The sequence below is a fragment of the Lagenorhynchus albirostris genome, chromosome 15 (genome assembly GCF_949774975.1).
Source record: "Lagenorhynchus albirostris chromosome 15, mLagAlb1.1, whole genome shotgun sequence".
NCBI classification, from domain to species: domain Eukaryota; kingdom Metazoa; phylum Chordata; class Mammalia; order Artiodactyla; family Delphinidae; genus Lagenorhynchus; species Lagenorhynchus albirostris.
In genome coordinates, this window is record NC_083109.1 from 45,854,632 (window position 1) to 45,876,498 (window position 21,867).

The 21,867-nt window shown below is 44.4% G+C and overlaps 1 protein-coding gene across 6 annotated transcripts in view; it reads right to left on the bottom strand.

Moving 5' to 3' along the window:
* The window catches only part of KIZ (kizuna centrosomal protein), a 113,670-nt gene that overhangs the window by 8,101 nt on the left and 83,702 nt on the right, over positions 1-21,867 (bottom strand). For 2 of the 6 annotated variants that reach the window (XM_060123019.1, XM_060123017.1), the window contains 4 exons: positions 20,262-20,427; positions 19,332-19,397; positions 8,171-8,272; positions 4,687-4,783 (listed from right to left, as the gene is read on the bottom strand). In XM_060123019.1, the coding sequence (XP_059979002.1) occupies positions 4,687-4,783; positions 8,171-8,272; positions 19,332-19,397; positions 20,262-20,427 (431 nt within the window). Of the gene's footprint in view, positions 1-4,682; positions 4,784-8,170; positions 8,273-12,078; positions 12,291-13,142; positions 13,357-19,331; positions 19,398-20,261; positions 20,428-21,867 lie in introns of those variants that run through there. The other 4 variants (XM_060123022.1, XM_060123018.1, XM_060123020.1 and 1 more) reach the window with 4 other exon arrangements.

Sequence of the window (21,867 nt, forward strand, 5' to 3'; positions counted from 1 at the left end):
CTATTGATAAGGGATTAGGACAGACAGGTAAGGGCAACTCTCATCAAAATCACTTTTGCTCTCATCCTTGTTACACATAAGAAGTTATGGTCAGCTGGGGTCTTAACAGCAGGTTTTATTCTAAGCACAGCACCTAGTGAACACCTAGGATGTGATCCTGCTGACATGGGTACTAGAGAAAGAGTCAAAATTAAGTGTCGACTATTCATTAAATTTTTAAAAATTTTTAATTTTTATTTTGTTTTTAGTTTTGGCTGTGTCAGGTCTTAGTTGCAACATGCGGGATTTTCCGTTGCAGTGTGCGAGCTCAGTAGTCGTGGCATGTGGGCTTAGCTGCCCTGCGGCATGTGGGATCTTCGTTCCCCAACCAGGGATCGAACCCGCGTCCCCCGCATTGGAAGGCAGATTCTTTACCACTGGACCACCAGGGAAGTCCCTCAACTATTCATTTTATATGAACAAAAGGCTAATAATATCGCTAGAAATAGGCTACACAGTCAACATAAGTACAAAATTAGGTGGCAAGGATGTCTGCCAGGATTCAGGTTTGCTTTGTGGGGCCAGCAAGTAGAGACAAAAGTGAGGCATGGAAAACCTATGGTTCCTAGGAGACTCATCATTAAGTCACACCAGGGCTCAGGAGGCAGCGCGCTCTGTGAGGGGTGATGGAGGCTGTCGGGTGAGCACAGGGACCCAGGGAGGTGGGCCACAGGAGCTCCTCAGAGCCACGGGATGTTCTAAGGTTAGTAACACAGACTCTCAACCTCATGGTCAGTAACATATTTTTGAAAGAAAAAAATATCTACAGCCCATTAACAAACATACCCAACTTTTTGTGGCTTTGAGGCCACGTCCATCAAGTTTGGCAATGAGCTTTTGAGGGTCCTACCAAGAACATGGCCTATGGTGTCGGGGGCAATGAGGAAGGGCCCCAGAGGGAAGAGCCCTTGCAGTTCTAGAGTCTTATCATAAGCCTGAAAAGAATAACTAACTTATGAGAAGATGTGGTCTCTACACTCTGAATTCTGTAAGTTTAATGATTTTGACTAAGCTAAAATCAGTATTAAAATGTCTCACACAGCATCTTCAGCTAGAATTTTCCTCAAAAAAGATGTTTCTGAAAAGCACAAGGCAAAAAAAAAAAAAACTTCGGAAAGAAAATAAAAAATCCCCATCAGTGTGCCAACAAATCCCTGTAAATCTTCAATTTTAAGTGTTAAGAGGCAGACCGGCCTGAGACAGCTTTAATTTGACAAAGTGTGAGTGCCCTCTGATGGTCAACCAGGGGCCCTGCAGCAGATACCATTTTTTAGGGGTCAACTTCTTTACTCCTTCCCTTCAGCCAATCAAAGACTGTTCTTTCGTGCTGTGTCGAAAAAAATAAAGTAGGCGGGCTTATGACAAGAAACGTGGAATGTTTAGGAAGCTGCTACTTTGGTAGAATTTATGGAGAATGTAGCTTTGCTAAACCAGAGACAGAGACCGGGGCTTTTATACCAGAACATAAAGGACTTCCAGAAAAACCTCACTTTTATTTCTCTGGACTACTCGTTCCTTGTGATCACCTTATCATCCCAGGGGAAGCGGCACAGGATCCGGCAAGAAGAGACAGGACGGCCGCACCAGAGCAGCAGCTGCCGCCTGGTGCCCTCCGCTGGCCACTTCCATGGCTGCAGGGCTGGCACCAAATGCCACCAGCGGCCCTGCCAGGGTGCGGTAGCTGGGTGACTTCTGCTACCTTTTCCCCAGGCCATTATGTTGCAAGCACACATATTTTTCTTTCGGTAAAACGTTATCTCAATCCAAGCAGTAAACCGCAGTTACATGGCAGGCGGTTAAAACACGCTCTCTGTTGACTAAATGGATCCGGGAGAGTGAAAACAGCTTCCTGGGGAAGGTGGGGCGATACAGTGTTTGCGGAGGAGAGGAAGCTCTGGCATGCACCTCTCAACAAAAGGGAACAAGTGGTCTTTACTCAGAGAACAGCTTCCTATTAGGACTCACTCCTTCGTACATTATGCCTTTCATCCCCACTCAACCACAAAATGATTTTGCTGAGGCAAATACAATGGTAGAAAAAGATTTACACTGAAAGAATCTTTAATAATAAACTGTTGCCGATCTGCCTACTTGCCCGTGGTTTATAATACAATAAACATCGGATTCTATTACGGCTCATGCACTGAAGCCGCTGCTCTGGAAAACGGAATATGAAAGCACGGGGACCCCACCACCATCACAATGAAATGAGCATGGATAAATGTGCTAAGAGTATCTCTTTGCATCTTTTATAGCTTGTGTGTATTAATCTGTAACGCTTATTAAGAAAGTCATTGCTATGCAAAGCAGCACCCAATCCCTTTCTCTGGCTTTTCAACAGAGTGCACTGTTTAGCCAATAGGACGGACCCTCTGGTCCTCATTCTGCATTCATCACAGGCAACATTTGCACAATGTATCTCTCAAAGGCGGCTGAAAGGAAGGCCTTAATACTCATGTAAACAACTGCAAACCAATTACTTAATGAATCAGGCCCACACATAATGAGGTGCAGACAAAGAGCTATAAATGCATTTTTGCGCCCAAGCCGCTGCTTTAAAGTAAAATCCCTCAGCTGTAGTTTGGGCTTAACTAGCACATCATAATTATTGTCTCTAGGACATCAGAGGAAGCCATTTTTTTTTTTTTAAGGTCCAGCAGGGTCTTTTTTTTTTTTTTTTTTGAGGTTGCTCATCAGCTCACTGACAAAATAGAGCAAAGAAGAATTTTTAGAAGTGCTACAGCAGCACTGCACTATTACGTTTATTCTCAAGTACTGGGTTTCGAGACCACTTGTAAAAGCAATAAAGCACGAGGAGTGACTGCAGTAAGTGGGATCCTTAAATGTAAGCCTCTAAGAAATTTCAGTGAATCCAGGCACAAACAGCGAGCCCGGGGCTCTCAAAAGCCTAAGGCGGCGTATGAACACCAAACCCAGCACAAGAACCAACCGTGGCAAACAGCGCGCCAAACCCACACACTCCATGCCCAGAACTTTCATCTCTGGATTATTATCAACTGTCAAGAACCCAAGGGTCCCCTGAAGGCCTCTTTTTTTTTTTTCCGGAAAGGGGATGATGTGATTACTTATAATTTAGGAAATTAATTTCATGCAGAAACAACAGTAATAACAAAAGGCTCCTGCCTAAAACTGAAAGGGAAAGGAGTTTGATTTTATAATGAAATATAGATGCAAGATGTGAAACGTCAAATGATCAGACTGAGAAAATGTGCTACAGAATCCAACTGCTTTCTAAATGTGTTTAAACATTACTCCAAGAATCTATATACACACACACACACACATATATATATATATATATATATAAAAGTTTAAGAAGAATTGGCTTTTTTAGTGCCTCTAAAATATAAAGAAAATAAACACTTCTAACAATCTTGAAAACCTAAAGGGATGTATTATTAAGCCAAATGGTGACATTAAACCCTAAAAACTACCTGTAGAATTTATTATCTTTTAAAATTTCTTTCAGGAGACCTAGAACTTGAATTTATAATATAATCATAAAAATATAATACTTTAATATTCTTCCTGTCCCATAATTCATTATCTCTCACTTCCTTCAAAAACAGAGATGAAAGATATTAAAGATAATAATTTCTAAAAATTAAATGAGTGGATTCCCTAAAATTGAACACACCAGGTTTCTAAAAGAACTTAATATCAGAAAACCAATCTCATTTAAATATATCCAGGTCCTAAAAATACTGTAGTGTTTTTCAAAATAGAAATGAAAATGAGATTTTTTTTCACTGTAAAAATACCACATTTCTGAACAAATAATTTTATCTTACAGGACATTACAAACGTAAAGTTCCTGTTTTAAAATTTCATCAGGGCGAGCAGTTAATTCGAATGTAACACAATCATCTACAGGACATCTTTTGAGGGGAAATGTTATTACAAAAGGCAAACTTGTGTTGTTTTAAATGCTATTTAGCCCAAAGCGGAAAGGTAGGTATGTATCAGACAATTGCTTCTACTCCCATCCACAAATTCTTCCTAAGTGACTCAGTGCCATTGCACGATTAGTATTTTATGTTGATGACAAATCTAGCACACGACTCACTTATCACTGCTCCAAAAACTTACAAGGAGTGCTACAGTTTAACAAATATGAAAAGATAAATTTTCACATTTGAAAATAAGCAAGAAGGTATCAGAAAGGGAAAGAATAGTCCAGCCCAAATACTTGGTAAAAAAGAGGAATACAAAAACAAATATCCAGCAATTGCTTGTATATATCTCTGTGGTCTCAGAAAGAAGAAACAGGCCACTTTATTTCTTTTAAGGCCTGGCTCTTTCTCTCTGCCCTCTCCGACACCCTCCATTGTGTGGTTTCTAAGCAGCCCTACTGCGAGCAGCTGTAGACGCTAATTTGTGGTTCACTGAGGTGTCAATTGAGTCTTAAACCAAGGAAACAACAGCTGCAAAACAATACTTGGCTCTGGTGCAAATATTTTCAAAGGTAGACTAAAGTTTCCACTGTCATTTCAGATAAACAAAAACCTAAACCATAACCTTCCATCGAGTCACAGGGCAAAATCATCTGCAGCCAGCGTTTAATTCCCTGAGGAGTGACATTTCCCGTCTTGCTGCCGCTATTCAGAAAGGCTTGCACGACTTTACCTTGACAAAGGACTGCCTTCGCTAGACGAAAAACTCGCTTCTGAAGAGATCTTGTGAGTTGTCTTTGTCTTGAATGTACCGCTGCCAATATTCAAACCTGTGACAAGCACAAGCGTGGAGAGTGAGCGTGGCCATCGCAGTGAATGCAGAAGCGGCCTCACGATAACTTGTAAAACAAACATCAACAGAGGAAGAGCTGTTCACAGAAAGCGAGGGGCTTCTGAGGCAGGGAATGACACAGAAAGGAAGGGGGCGGCTTCCCGTGATAGTTACACAGAGTACGTAAAAAGTAAAATCATTCAAAGAGCACCATTTTAAATGGCCATGATGTGTGTGTGAGCACATGGGTCTCCACCGTGGCACTAAGCTCTGGATAATTCGAGTTATTGTAACACGGGGGCAGCGCTGGCTCACCGAGCTAACAGGAACTGAGAACCAGTCTCAGAAGCAACTGACACCTCTGGATGACATTACCGCCCACCCGCCTTTAAGCCCCTCTGCCAAATCCTCTCTTTTTCCCTCTCACGGAGAAGAATGAACGTCCACTGAAAACCATCGAGGCTACTCCTTAACCAGCCTGAAAGGGCTGATGGGGAAGATGCACAGTCCACCCCTTTCCCTGGAGCCTGGGGAACCAGACCACCCCACAGTGCTCCCAGCTTGCAGGGCGATCCCTGACCTCTGCCTCCTGGGCGTCCTCACCTTGGACGTTTCTGCTACAAGTCTGATTCGTAACTGGCAGTCAAACTAGATCGCGGATAGAGGGTGCATAAGCATCGCCTCGAAAGGCACCTACTGCATTCCTAACCTGTAACCTGCGTGCCTGCTCATAACCTCTGAAGCAAAGTGGTTCTCTTAACAATGTGTCCATGTTCGGCCCCTAGAGGGTCTGCACCCGCTTAAGGGGACCAGGTCTTTTCAGACATGAAAACAAAGTGGCTTCCTTAGAGACAGGTGTGGAGACAAGAGATCTGGCACCTGACACAGGAGATGAGCCACGTGCCTCCTCATCCATGGTTGTATCTGGGGTGGCTCTGCGTTCAGTGTGTGACAGCGTGTGACGTTCCACACCGGGCATGTGGCCCTCCCACCCACCGCCTGCTTCTCTTGGGAGCTCAGAGAAGTCCCTAGGGTCAGGGTGAGGGCGAGAATGGAAACGTGATGCGTGACTGAATGCACAATAAACTCCAGAGCCAGCATCTAACTCCAATGCCAGCCAACACTACCAGGAGCACTTCAGGGATCCCAATGTCTTACAAAGCACACGGTATGATTTTGAGTGTGGACGATGGGAACCAAATCGAGGGGTGCTTGGCTGTACAACCCGTGTTGTGTGGATCACGTCATATGAACAAACTCGTATGTTAATCATTAGCATATTTTTTTACTTTTTGTGGTACGTGGGCCTCTCACTGTTGTGGCCTCTCCTGTTGCGGAGCACAGGCTCCAGACGCGCAGGCTCAGCGGCCATGGCTCACGGGCCCAGCCGCTCCGCGGCATGTGGGATCTTCCCAGACTGGGGCACGAACCCGTGTCCCCTGCATCAGCAGGTGGACTCTCAACCACTGCGCCACCAGGGAAGCCCAATCATTAGCATATTAATAGTACTATAATTTTTGATGCACATCCAAGGGACTACAACTTATGTCAAATTTATTCATTGTTTGAGCCTGTCCTATTAGCCATTCAAAATATACTTACCAAAATCACATCTGTAGAGTCACCTTCCAAACCATGTATGCTTGCTAATGGGTTGTAATGCTCCAAAAGAGGCATTACTCTCTTGGGTAATTTGTAAAATGAGGGGGTTGGATAAATACTTTCTGAGATCCCTCTGGATTCTGGTTCTGTGATTCAAATGTGAAGAAAGTGATGAAAAGCAAACAGTGAATAGGGCTGTATCTTTCTACAGTGATGCAGACCTCCATCGGGGCAGAAGCCTGTTTATATCTCAACAAACTACAATGTCTCATGTTTGTGGAGTTCAAATCACCACCACCAACAACATGGCCAGCCCTCCCCGGGGGCTTTTCTCTACCAGGCACTGTGTTGGGCATTTAACCTGCACTGGCTCACTGAATCCTCACAACAACCCAAATAACTGAATTTTGCAGTAACTAATTCTAACACTAATATTATCTAGGAAATAGCTTTCCAAAGACAGACAGCTAAGTCTGATGTACCATAAATATCTCCCTCAAAAAAATGTCTCTCTGATGAAGACATCTTTGAGACAATTGAGAAATCTGAATACGGACTGGGAATTATGTGATATTAAGAAATCATTCTGATAGGTGAAATCATTCTGATAGGTGAAATTCATTCTAATAGGAGAAATTCATTCTGATAGGTAAAATCCCAGCGTGGTGGTTTATATAAAAATTAGAGCGGGGACTTCCCTGGTGGCACAGTGGTTAAGAATCCTCCTGCCAACGCAGGGGACATGGGTTTGAGCCCTGGTCCGGGAAGATCCTACATGCCGCAGAGCAACTAAGCACGTGCGCCACAACTACTGAGCCTGCGAGCTAAAACTACTGAAGCCCACGCTCCTAGAGACCATGCTCCACAACAAAGAGAAGCCACTGCGATGAGAAGCCCGCACACTGCAATGAAGAGTAGCCCCTGCTCGCCGCAACCAGAGAAAGTCTGCGTGCAGCAACAAAGACCCAACACAGCCAAAAATAAATTAATCAATAATAATTAGAAAAAAAAATTAGAGGGATTTCCCTGACAGTCCAGTGGTTAGGACTCGGTGCTTTCACTGCTGTTGGCCTGGGTTTGATCCCTGTTTGGGGAACTAAGATCCCACAAGCTACGCAGGACAGCCCCCCAAAAAAAGAAAAAAAAAAGCAAGTCATTAAAGTATACTTCCTTCTGTTATTAATCCGTTTACTTTCACAAAGGGAGTTGAGGTGACTTACATCAAAAAAAAGAAAAGGAAAAAAGTGTGATAAAGTAAAAACAACTGAAAAATAATAAAAATACGATAATAACGTATAAGAAAACTAAGAAGATTACAATTGAAACAAAAATCCTAAATTGAAGGAACTACATTTAAGCTTAAAATTGAGCTCTTACTGGGATTTACAGTTTTTTCACTTGAAGAACCCCAAATCCCCCATCATTCAGGCAAGGGAGGTAGCCCAGATGACACTCCCCACTACTGATTAACAAACTGGGAAAAGGTGGGAAGGGAAAGAATTTGGGGTGTCTGTGGTGCTTAGCGACAAGGTACCATTGTGACACGTCAGGCAGAACCCAAGGGCCTGTAAGGCCATCGCCAGCACACACCCTGGAGGGAAGCTTCTTCCAAACTCCTGTTCATTAAGGACTCGAAAAGTACTGGCTCATTCTGAGATGGTGACAACTTGTTACAAAGCAAACTCCAGAAACCTCCGACAGGAGCGCATCATAACACTTCCCTGTACACAGCCCTGGCCGTAGCCCTGGGTCTCCCAGATGCTGGCTTATCTGCCCTGCTTACCTGACAGTGATGCAGACGCCTCGGCCTTCTGGAATCCATCTTTAGCTTGGTGTGCACTGTCCTGAAGGGTAGACTGTTTCAGCATCTGGTAGGCTTTCGTTTCTATATACGAGAAAAAGTCCCAGGTAACAAGATACCCACAGGCAAAAGAATGAAGTTGGGCCCTTACCTTACATCATACACAAAAATCAACTCAGAAAGGATTAAAGACTTAAATATAAGACCTAAAACTATTAAGTTCCTAGCAGAAAACACAGGAGAAAAGCTTTAGGATATCAGGTTTGGCAGTGATTTCTTGGATACAACACCAAAAGCACACTTAACAAAATAAAGACAAACAGGACTACAGCAAACTTAAAAACTTTTATGTGTCAAAGGAAACAATCGACAGAGCACTTAGCCCTGCTCTAAGTTAAAGTGGGGACGACTGTTGGGAAGAATACTAAATAAGGGTCCCGTGAAGGACCTGAGTGACACAAGCTTCCCCATTGCCTCAGGTCTCAAGGACTCCTGGGTGAAGCGGAGGATGCAGAATTAGAGTTTTAGCACAGACACAGCAAAACTGCATCCATGGCCACACTCTCAACATGGCCACTAACTAAAGGATTCCCCTGTCAGCTCCAGGGGCTGGCCATCGGCTGCATTCCTGTGCTTGCTGGTTCAGTTTAAGAACTGAACTACAAGGCCCGTTATTACTGGTTAAAACTACCATCATGCTGAAGGAGAAAAATATAACTTACCTTGCCCTACTGAGAATCAGTCAAGATAAAAAATAAGTATTTAAAATGAGCATCATATTTTTGAGTAGTAAATGCTATGTAATTAAAATATGCACAGATCAGGGACTCTTAACTCTGAAAATAATAAATCCTAAAGCAACATTTTTTAACATTGCTGGATTGTGAAATCAGTGTCCACTGGAACTAGCATTGATAGTTTGAAAACTTTAATAAAGAAAACACCAGATGCAGTACACGCACAAGGGGAAAGTATTGTTTTGTGTAACATCTGTGTGTGTGTGGGGAAGTGGCCTGGGATAGAAAGTGTTTCTTGCTGTAGGTTAATCCCAGTGTCCCAGGGTGGCTCGATAGGAGTGCATCATAACACTCTCCGATTAATCCTAACAACCTTATCGCCTCAGATTCATTGTCAGGTAATCTGTTGAGGGGGTAAGGTATTAATAAAATCAAAGGTGGAGTGTCTGAATTCTAAAAAGGTAAAGAATCACTGTAAAACAGATGAAAATGCTGTTTTGTTTTTATTTTAGAAAGATCAGCCAAAAAGACTTTCAGCTTTTAGGATACAAGTCCAGATTTTAATGACCATGTGCTATTTCTGCATTCAGTGAAACTTATTTGGTCAAGGAAAAGATAGCAAAAGATAGAAAGAAATTTTTTGAAAGAGAAATGAAGGAAGGAAGCGGGGAAAGAGGGGAGAGAAAGAGAGAAAGGAGAGCTGCTTCTTGATGAACAAAGGCTCCTGGTGGCTGGAAGCTGGAGCTGGGCTCTGCTGTCTACCATCTGAAGGGAAATCATTTGACTCCAGTAAGCCAGCTCTCAGGCTTCTCAGAAACCAAGAAAACATGTGCTATTTATTTTCAGGAGAGGATTTTTGTGCAAAATATCAGGTTAGTAGCTGTGAGGTGATTTCAGATTGGGGGTGGGGGATTAAGTATTCTGTCCAAATACAAGACGGAATGTATCTCATCTCTGGTGTGAGCCTGGAAGGGAGGACCGGGCAGCGAGTCACCCCAGCCCAGGGGCCATCCTAGCGCTCGGAAATCAGCTCCACATGTGTCCCACACTGGGGCCTGCCTGTCCTTCTCGAAGGACTCGGACTCTCTCACTGGGCTGCCCATCCAGGCTGCCTCAGTCTGCTTTCAACGGTACAACAGTTTGGAGGGAGAAAGCTTATGTCTCCCGCCCATGCAGCCAGAGCCCACCCACTTCCCACGCCCGGCTCCTCACTGGCACTTGATCCTTAAACCTCCTGTGGTCCTTCTCCAAGCAGAGTCACTGGTGGCCGTCCGGACAGTTTTTATGTGGGATGTGGCGGCCCTGACCCGAGTAATCAAGGGTTGGCACGATCCAGCTGAGGACCGCCGGGCACATCGCCTTCCCCCACCTCCAATGCATGCTTCCTCTAATGGCTTCAGCGCAGAGTGAGGTTTAAAAGGTGAAAGGATTACGTGCACTCCCTTGGAGGAACAAACACTAACTGAGGCAGGACCAGCGACCCCAAAGCAGCCGGAGGGGTTGGAGCAGACGCTCAGGACTGGAGTCGTTCTCCCACGGCACCGGATACCCTTATTCACTGTTACTTTAGTCAGAAGAGCTGCACAAAACAGCAGACGAAGAACCGAGAGATGACCCAGAAAGGAAAAACAAAATCAAGGTTTGGTTAAAAAAATGATCAGGAGAGGTTACAGGCTACACAGCGTGTGTAGAAACAAGGGAAGAGGGGTTCAAGTACACAGGTTCTGCAGCAGAGAGGACAGGGCAGGACTGTCAGTGCAGACACTCTCTGGGGCCCGACAGGACCACACACGTGACTCTGGCCAGATGGGAGCGGTAGGAGGGGCGGGAGAGCTCATGCCCTGTCCGGAGGGGACAGCTGTTCTGCGGCCACGACTGACTGCTGCCAGCCGGGAAAGCGGGCCTCGTTTTGCCAGATTTCTGGCTTAAAAAAAAATTAAAACACTGCACAGGCCACACAGAACATACTTGCAACCTTGAAACTAGAGAGCGGTGAGCAATTTTTTCTGTGTTCACTGAATGTGGCACAAGAACACTCAAGAGAAAAACTTCAGCCAAGGGATACAAGCTAGACGTTAAGGATTGCTTTCTCCGCTAAAAGAGCTGACATAGCCCAGGACACATGATCAAGGAGGCTGCAACAGCTGTCTGGAGATTGCTAGGGCGCTGTCTGTATCAAACGGACCAGATTCCAGAATTTTTGGAAGCAAGAGTATACTTTTTGCTCAAACAATTCAGACATTCTCCTGGAACAGCCTAGAAGACTTGGCCAGGACACCAACGGCATAACGCAAAGCCACAGAGTTGAAGTCTGTGGCACTTCAGGCCCAGGCTTTTCTGGAAGGAAGAAGGGCAGTGAGGAATCAAGTGGCTGAAAGCCGCATGGCGTAGCCCTGCAAATTCAGTTGTTAAATGAATGAGTGAACAGACAGGGGAGCGAAAGGAACAAAGCTGGAGGTTCCAGTTGGCCTGCTGTAAACAAGGTCGGGACGAGGGTAATATCTCAATATTTCCAAGGTGAAAAGACCTGAGTCTTAACTGCAGGGACACCGTAAGTCTGCAAATTTGAGGACTGGGTGGCCCCTTAAGGCTTCACTTTGTAGCCTGTGACTCAGAACTCCAGAGGAATACTTCCTCCCGTTAGTAATGTCAAACCCTCAGAAAAAAACTGAGTAGTGCAAACAATTAGATAAAACAAGCATTTCTAAGAATACAATGATTTTCAACTAGATGCTCTGGAGCACACAGAAGTAGTGTACACGCAGGCGCAAGTTTCCAGCTCTGGGCTGCTCAGTCAGGCTACCATTACACATTCAAAGCTGTGTCAAGACTGAGTTTCAAAAGTAGAAACTACTGCGGCTGAAAATACAAAATAAGGCAAGGGGTCCAGGGGTGAAAATCTACCCTTAGCTATCAATTCCAGACTGACGACACAACAAGAGAAATATATTTTTCCTTACTCTGTTACACAAGCTGGCTGAACCCCATCACCTATCTTCCTGCCAAGTGGTGATGGATCACCGAGATTTTTTTTTCTTTTTGATACGCATTTTGTCTAGAAAATAGGAACAGAGAAAGAAAATGAAAATGTGCTGAATAAAGGGAGGCAGGAGAGCGATGATGCTGAGGAGAGAAAGAAAAAGCCTCAACTTCTTATCTTTCATTCTCTTTTATATGCAAATGTACACCTGCTAAAATACTTCTAAATCTACCAAATAAAAAGAAAAAGAAAATATCTGGCGAACAAGTGCTTTTAACAACCCATTACAAGAGCCAGATAAACACGTGTTTCCCCAGCCTCTGAGGGGTGTCTCCGTCTCCAAGGCAGAGGCTCGGCCTGGCTGGCCTGGCTTTCGCAGAAATCCCTGGTGAAGAAAAGAAGAGAGGGAATAACAAAAGGAGATGCAAACAATGCCATACTACAGCTAGAAAAGCAACCCTGAACCGACAAAGAACTGGGCATCCCTGAGTCAGGAAGGATAACTGATTCCTGTAGGAAGCATGCAGAAATTCTAAACTTAAATTCGAAAAATAATTTCTGCCCACGAGTTTCCCAGGGCTAACGCTTTTCATGTATTTCTGCACCCATGCCAATTTTTCATTCACACTGCACTAGATGTGTTGCTGATGGAGCAAACCCAGTTGTCTTTGCAAAATAAAACAAAAATTGTGGGATGTAACTCTAAAATTAATTCTAAAGGTAAATACTATTACTTAAAACCCAGAAATCACCTGTCTAGCAATCTACTCAAATTAAAACAAGAAACTATTAGGCTAAGGGTGCTTTCACAATTCTGAAAATACAGAAAACTCATCTATGTTTAGGAATTAAAAAAAAAAAAATGCCACACGGGACTTCCCTGGTGGCACAGTGGTTAAGAATCCACCTGCCAATATAGGGACACGGGTTCGATCCCTGGTCTGGGAAGATCCTACACGCTGCAGAGCAACTAAGCCCGTGCGCCACAGCTACTGAGCCCGTGAGCCACAACTACTGAGCCTGTGTGCCACAACTACTGAAGCCCACGTGCCTAGAGCCCGTGCTCCACAACACGAGAAGCCACCGCAATGAGAAGCCTGCGCACCGCAACTAGAGAAAGCCTGCGCGCAGCAACGAAGACCCAACGCAGCCCAAAATAAATAAATTTTAAAAAAAAAGAGCCACACGTCTAGGTGAACGTGAGAGGCACACAGGCTGGCTCTATAACCGGAATTACTTTTCATATCTAGACTTTTCGCGGTAACCACGACTCTACCAGCAATCCTGGGCCTGGGAGCCTCTTGTCCAGGTTTCCTCCGTCCTCACACAGGGAGGGCAGATGCACGGAGAAGGGAAACGCTCCCCGTTCAGATGAGCTGCCTGGAGATGCTTCAGGAAATAGATGTTTCCATCACATTCTGAATTTCTATGTGGCGATTCAACAATTACACCTGAAAGTAAGTGCCAGGCTTGTAACTGACCTTTAATGAACGTTCAAAAACTGAACTGAAACAGTTTTGCTGATACTACTTCACACGAAAATTCATAACCATGTAACACTGCTCAGCCATGGGAGGTGAAATTTCAACTCTCAAGGTCATGGAATCTTTAACTTTTGAGTAATTTTGATCAGGAAGCTGTATCTTAATGGCATAATTAAATAGTCTTTAAAAGCAACTTTCTAGCAATTTGTACTCAATGATTTATAAAATGAGAAGATTCGGAAATAAAGACAGTAATATTCTCATCATCATCATCATCATTTATAGTAGGGCCAGGAACAATCACTGTACATGATGAACCAGAAGCCGGCAGTGTGAAATATGAAGAAATCCCTCCCCACCCCCTGTACCGGGTTGACTAGTGTTTCCCCCAAATTCACGACCATCCAGAACCTCAGCATGTGACCTTATCTGTAAACAGGATCTTTGCAGATGTAATTAGCTAAGGATCTCAAGATGAACTCATCCTGGATTTACACTGGGCTCTAAATCCAATGACTGCTGTCCTGCTGGGAAGAGGACACAGAGACACAGGCGGCGGCGATGTGAGGACGAAGGCAGAGACTGGAGTCATGCTGCCACAAACCAGGAGCCACCAGAGGCTGCCACAGGCCAGGAAGGATGCTCCTGGGAGCCTTAAGAGGGCCCTGCTGCCACTTTGATTTTGGACTTCTAGCACCCACAACTGTGAGAGAAAACATTTCTGTGGTTCTAAGCTCGTGGCACTTTGCCACAGCAGCCCTAGGGAAATCATACCCTCCCTGACCCCTGATTGTACTGAAATATCTAAAGCCCAACTTCTCCCCTCTCTCCACTCAAGTCTCTTGCATAAAATAAGGGTGTTTCACACTATGACCTACAAGGGCTCTTTCGGCTTTGAGATCCCCTGCTCCATGGTTCTCAAACCCGGGGAGTCACCTGGTGTGTTACACAAGACTGATGCCTGGGGCTCGGGCCTGGAGGTTCTGGGGCACCTGGTCCAGGGTGTGGCTGGGGTGTGGGTCTGTTTTAAAGCTCCACACGGGATTCTGCTGTGTAACCACTGAAGAGAATTTCTCAGGCACTTCTGAGTTCATTTCCTTGAAAGCACCCAATCAAGAGCTCTTCAGAAAGGCGCCTTCCATTCTTCTATGACCACGTTAAACAGGCCCCACCAGTGTGCAACGTCCTGAGTGAGGAGTTGTCTGCTGTCATGAGCAGCTGGACCCCTGCCACACAGTGCTTCCCTGGGCTCCCTTCCCAGGCACAGCAGGTAAGGCAACCTGACCTGACTGTGCATTTCTGGGACAGAAATGGTGAGGCGCAGTCTCAGGAAAGCCTGAGGAGTAGAAGTGCTTTGCCACTGGACTCCGCAGTCCTCAGTTGTCACTGCACTTTTCTCTCCCAGGATAAATCTAGCCACTGGTGACAATGCGGCCATCGTGTATTTCCAGCCTTTTCCCAATCTGATGCAAAACTCAAGCCATGAAGTTTGGGGAAACCCTGCCCACAGCCCCAGGAGCACCCTGCAAATCTAGGCTGACCTCCCACAGAGCTTCTAAATGGACGTACCTCAGTCTGACCTGGAATATTTCAGCTTGCCAAAGAATATCAGTGAGAAATGGCATAGTCAGGAAACCACTTTCAACACAGCTTGACCAAGAGAATTGGTGTCAAAAGAATGAGAGGCTGAATGGACATTCTTAGAGGCTTAATCCTCTTGAGATAAAAGCTGAGAGCCCTTTTCACATGGAGCTTAAGGAGATGAGTTTTGCCAGGATGGGCACGTGGGTGGGAAAGTACCGGTGGAGTGACTGATGGAAAGAGACGGTCTTCTGGCCTAAATCAACAAGCGCTTAAGGAAACTCCTTAGTTCTTTCATTTTTATTCATTCGTTTGATGAAATGAGTGCCCATTGTGTGCCAGATACTGTGTCGGGGCTGGGTTTTTACGACATTTAGCATAAGCTGCATCATTTACTAAAATTAAAACTCACCAAATCCTCCTCAAAGGTAAATTTAGTATAAATACCAATAAAATTACCAATGTGGGAAATTTTACTTTGGGGGTATGAGTAGTTCAGAGGGAGACTTTCTCTCATAATCTAGACAAGCATGGCTTCAATTCTGGCCTAAGTGCTCCAGGGAAACACTGACCTGACCGTCCTGTACCCGCTTCGTGGTCTCAGGCTCGCCTAGGGGTACAGACTCACTCCGCTTTACAAGGGCCACCCCAGGACAGTCCACACTCAGAAATCCTCAAGAGCTGCCCACCTCTCCAGGCTTTGCTCATCATCACTCTCAAAATTGTCCTTGCAGGGCTCATCTTTTGTTAAGATACAAACCGATGTTTAACTGGTCCAGACGCCATGATGCAGGCGCCTCTCATAAAGCAAAAGAGGCTGCGTGGTGGGATGGAAGGACTTCAGGGCTTAATTCCTGAAATTTGAGTGTGATTAAAGATCTGACACATTGGCTATATGGCCCTGAACAGGGCTCTCAATCTTTCCAAGTATGCCGGACCATCTGTAGAACGATTTGCTTACCTGCAGGGCTCCTGTGAAGGTTAGAGACGATGGAGGCTTAGGAGGGCAGGGACCTGGTCTTTGGCTGTCCCTGGTATTCCCTGGATTCAGCCCAAGTAAAGGTGTAACATATATGCAAATTATATATTATTCTTAAAGAAAACCACACACTCATAGATAATCACACTAATCTGTGATTTTGACCTGGATTCTTTAGTGTGAACAACCAGACTAAAGGAAGGGGTAGCCTGTGTCAACAAGCAGATCACAGGCTGTGGTTGTGTGCATGGGTGTGTGTGCAGGAGGGTGTGTATGTAAGTCTCCGCACAGATGATAGGATGTAGTGTGAAACTCATATTCCCCATGACAGTGACTAACAAGGCCGATGCCTTCAGAGCGACAGCAAACTCTTTAAGTGGTGGGGATACGCAATAAGAAGGGAAATGAATGAGAACGTCGGCTCATTTGATCCCTTCACTACGGAATGAGAATCACAGGCTTAGCATTAGAAGCAATGTCATTGCTCCCAGAAGCAAGAACCCTTCCACGGAGCCCCTCTAGAGAGCAGGTTCCTGCCACGGTTGAAGCCCTGGCACAGAACCTCATGCCTGGAAGACACCCGACTAAAAAGGCTAGAGAGTTCTGCCATTACTGGGTGTGGATTCCTTCGCTGCAACACTCACTAACAGGGCCCCCGAGCTACACTCTATGACTATATTCGGTAAATCTGGCAGCCCCGCAAATATTTAAGAATAGCTTTGTGCCCTTCTCAGGTTAAACTTTCCCAGGACCCTCATCATTCTGAAAACGGTGTAACTTCAGAACTTCTGCCAATTTCCTGTGCCGGACCCTGATTTCCCCGTGACCTCGCTCTACCATATCCCTTGGGAGATGGCTATAAGGCAGAATCACACAGAAGCACCCACCCTGAGGATGAGCACTTCCGAACTGTCCAAAGTTACTACTGTAACCTGCTGGTTGTTGATGCAGGAAGCAGCTTTAACAAGTCACTTTCAATCCTGACATCACCTGGGTTTAGTTACACTAAAGTAGCCCAGGTCAGGGGCTCAGATGGGTGAAAAAACAGAGCAGGAAGTAAAGAGGTGACAACAACGGTTGATGCCAAAGCCCAGGATCCACCACCACATCTCCTCAACTCCCAGTGGGCAGCCTCGCAGATGTTCCTTCTCTTTGGAATATTCCAGAAGGACTGTGGCCCACATAGACAGGAGAGCCTCAACAGAACTATTAGAAAGGAGGAGGTGGCCTCCATTATCTTAAATCAAACGATACACCTGCCTTACTTCACCAAAGGCCAAATCTCCAAATAATCATGGCAAAAGACACAAACATTTAGTAAAGAGATTTAGGTCAAGAACCTGGAGATCAAAGGAGCTGCAACGACAGACGCAACCAAGGAATATGCAGAGACCATGGAATACGCAAAGCAGAGGTGCACAAGGCATCCGGCAGGAACTTGGCGGGACGTGCCGAAGAGAAGGGGTGCGGTGGCAGGGCGCAGAACAGCAAGGCTCCCACTAAGAAAACGCTTCGGAAAGCTTTTTTCATATCCCCCAGGTTATTTTATATGCCTACTGCTTTGGCCTATAACAGGCACAAAGCATTTTTTAAACTGCGAACTACTGATGGATCAATGACAATTTCTTTAAAAAAAACCTTCATGGCAAATAGTCCGTACTACTTCTAGGTACATCACACCTCTTCCCACGTGAAGAGAAGAAAGACTTGAAACCCTGGTACTTGACTATCCCCTCTCTTAAGAAGAAATTCTGAGATATACTGAGAACAGACTGGAGATTACTGGTGGGGGGGTAAGGGGTGAGTGATACAGGTGACGGGGGTCAAAGGGTACAAACTTCCGGTTATAAAATCAGTAAGTCCTGGGGATGGAATGTACAGCACTGTGACTACAGTTAACACTGTGTTACCACATATCTGAATGTTGCTGAGAGCGTAAACCTTAAAAGTTCTCATTACAAGAAAAACAATTGTAATTACATGTGGTGACGGAGATTAACGAGGCTGACTGCGCTGATCATCTTGTAACGTCTACAAACCGTGAACCATTACCTCATGCACCTGACACGGATATAACGTTACATGTCAACAGTACCTCAGTTAAAAAGTCCCATGGGAAGACTACATCTGTATTAATTTGGGGACAGTCACTGACTGATACTGAACAGATGAGGAAGAATAGGCAATGAGGTCACTTCCTGGTTCCTCCCCAACAAGCCCTTAGGATTCTAACTGAAACAAATTCAGAGGTCATTAGAGATCCTGCACTCAAAGGTAGATGCAAAAGGAAAGCATTCAAATGACTTCTTGGATATCTGCAGTTTGGGATAATCTACACTTCTATTAACTCTGCTAATAAAAAAATAAACAGGGAATTCTATCAGAGTTTTCTCAAAACGAAGAATAAAAATGCAATAAACATATCACCAGGGAAAATGTTTAAAAGAAAAGAAAACCTCTGTATTTTGGAGTGAAATATTATCTGATGCAGAATATATACAGTAATTGCTCTACTATAAACTCCTTTTTCAAAATCAGAGTTCATTCTAGATACATGGGTTTAAAATTAATCATCAGGCCATGAATCATATTGCCATAAAGGAAACCATTCTCTCCTGCTTATAAACAACAAAACTAACACATATGCAGATGCATGCCTCAGTACCTCCGTGCAATGGTGTATTTACTTGCATAAATATTTAAAGTCAGACCTTTGAATTTATAATGAAGTAGCACACCACTTTACAAAATAAGGTACTAGTAAATTTAGATGTATGACAAATAAGAACTCTGTTCAGAATACTAATTGCTGCTATTGATATTCTAAAACTAAAATAAGTAATGACATTTAGATTTCACCTAAACAAACCTAACATATGTGCAGAAATCTTAACAGATCTTAATGAAACTTTACTGCTAAAATTTTTAAATGATCAGATGGGCTTTGTAACTGAGGCACAAGCAAGCTTCTTGTCCAGCACTGTTTTTTCCTGCTCTTATTACAGTATAATGATACATTCAATTATTACAGGAAAGAAAAGAGGGAAATCAGAAACATCTGTAGTTGGCCATATAATGACTGGTGTTCCCCATGGGGGCTGACCTTTTCACACAGACGCAGGTGCTGAAAGGCTCATGGGGGGGTGGGACACTCACACGTGTAAACATGTAACAATTTTGAAGGACTCAGCAGACAGGGTTATTTTCTACCTTCCTTTATGTTAACCTAAGCTCACACCTCATGCTCTCAGGATTGATCCCTTGCTACAGCACGTGGTAGTGGAATGCACTTGCTCTTCACAGAGTCCACAACCACCAACCTGAAATGTTCTGGTTACATAAGGAAGTTGAATCTGAGGCCCTCAGGCAGCCACAACCTTACCTGTGACTGGCATCCTCGCTGCCACGCTTTCTTCTGCGCTCTCGTCTCCGCAGCCACTGGAAACTTCTAAAAATCAAACATATGATAATAAAAATGTATTTCAAGGTTATATGGATGGAATAGGCCTTTGTCTGTTTGGTTTTTTAACTGCCATTCCTTTTATTTGCATTGCCTCCCCATCTTCTTTTCTTGGTTAGTTTATCTCATCTGAAATACACTGTTACTAAAAGAAAATCTATTCGAAAGCTAAGGTATCTCTATGCTGCTTTCATGCAAAATAATTTAACCTCACATCTATCAGACTTGTGTGGGGCTTAACATAAGTGGGCCTCAGGTCCTGTGCACATTGTCAACTTCTGACAATATCCTGAGCAACTCACAGCTGTCTTGGAAATGCCATTATAGCGATTTACTGGCACATCTTAACAGTAACACTAAAATAATCACAATTTCTAGACACTAAAAATTCCTTATTAAATTTTGGGGTCATAAATTCATTGATTCTTAATCATCTGTTTAGACTTTTATAAGGTTCTATTATAATTAAAAAGAATGTTTAATAATTTTGAGTAAATTCTATTAGGTGATATCAAAAACTTCAGTTCTTTACGGTATCATTTTAATGGAATCATCTTCATCTTTGTGGGATGATCAAAAAGTATATATTGTCAATTGTTAATTTTGTTAAGATTTCATAACTTACAAAAACATATTTTATTGGAAATTCGGCAGAACTGCAGACCTACGATTAGGTTTCCCAGTCTTGAAACACCTATTTCTGGAAGGTGGTATAAAACAAGTAACATGTCATGTATATTGAATCACAGGTATTCCTTAGAAGCTTTATTTTATGGGCACACCTTGAGAAAGAGGGTGTCACATTGATTCTGAACGCAGTTTTGCTGTGGACAGACCCTTAACAATAGCTACCTCGTTCCCTTGTAGGAACACTGCTGAGCCACAGAGCAGGCTTTCCGTTCTTCATTCCACTGTTGTCATTCAGAGTGGATGGCAAGCTGCAAGATGATTCACTGCTGTGAACAGCCGACCTATCCTTATGCTCTCCTGTGAGGTCTTTTTTCAATAACGCTGTTGCCTACGGTGCATAAAAGAAAGCACAAAGAAACGAAAACAAGCCGTGGTGAGTCACATTCCCCTTGGTCTCAAAGACCCAGCCTTCAAATGTTATTTTAGGTTAAGCTTTACTTAGGATTTAATTTGTCTCCTGACATTTAACTGAAATTAAAATGTCTTCAAGATAAAATAACACCTGATTATTTTCCAGCGTAATTTAATTCCTTACAACAACTTACACTCACAAGAAGACATTTTTTGAGGACTGAATCTTATGTAATGCAATGTTTTTCTACTTGGGAAGTATGTATATGAGACGTGACCACCTCTGTTAACCTGGGTGGTTTACCCAAGATCTACTCTTTCACTGCACGAATCCTGTTTTTCAGGCACGTGAGGACAGAGTTGGTTTGGACTGAGAAGGAGATCTGGAAAAATGTGACCTTATGGTATCCCCATTCTTCAAGAAATGACCCCTGAACTTCCCCTCAATGGGAAGATTGTGGAAAAACTTGGGGGCGGAGGAGGATACACTAAAGCAAAAAGAGAGCCGACCTTATTGGAAATCATAACCTTCAATGAAGGATAAAGACACTCTGTACTTTGCCACTAAGCCTGCCGGGGAGCTTGGGGAAACTCAGCTGCCACACGGCCTATCTGCTTTCACAGGGCACTGAACTGTCGACATTGCCAGAAGTGTCCTGGGCAGGGAGGTGGGCAGGGATTTTACCACAGCCAACGTGAGAGGCAGAGAAAAAGTGGCACTTAATAGGATAGGTTAATACTCGTGCCAGTGCATTTCCAGGTCAGCACTCCTCCCCCAAGAAATAAAAATATACTGGTGACCAGAGCTGAACAACCATTGGTGCCGCTGTCCCGCTGCCAGAGCACAAGCCTCTCTCTCCCCCTACTCGGAAGTGGAAGCCTGCCCCGGCGGTGGGAGAGGAACACTAGGTGGTGGCACCGACCTCTCCCTGGTACCTGATGACAGTAGTAAACACGGGGCAGGGTCCGACCCACTGTGTGGGGAATGGACCTGAGACCCTCAAGTGAAAGGGAAGGGGGAGCTGGGCAGAGGCTCCCGGGTCATCTTCTGTGCAAGAGTGAAACGGTAACAATGCAAACATCTAGTGAACAAAGGGGAATATCATACTCTTTCCTTGACATCAACATGAAAGGATGTGAAGAATCGCCGAGGCCAAACCTTGAAGACTGAGCCTTATGAGTTTGGCCGAGGCCACTGTCATCAGCCTTGACATCCCTGCAAGGCTCTTGCCTTCGGCCCGCCTTAGGACCAGCTGGCCTCCAGGACCCATGGCTCATCCTAGGGGCCAGAGGTGGACTGAAGGGGACTTAAGGAGTTCTAGTCTCCTTGGCCAAAAGATCTGGTGTCAAGTTAGCCTTGCAGCCGAGACCTGTCTGTCCAGTTCTTGTAACTAGGAGCTTTTCCTACATTTGTATA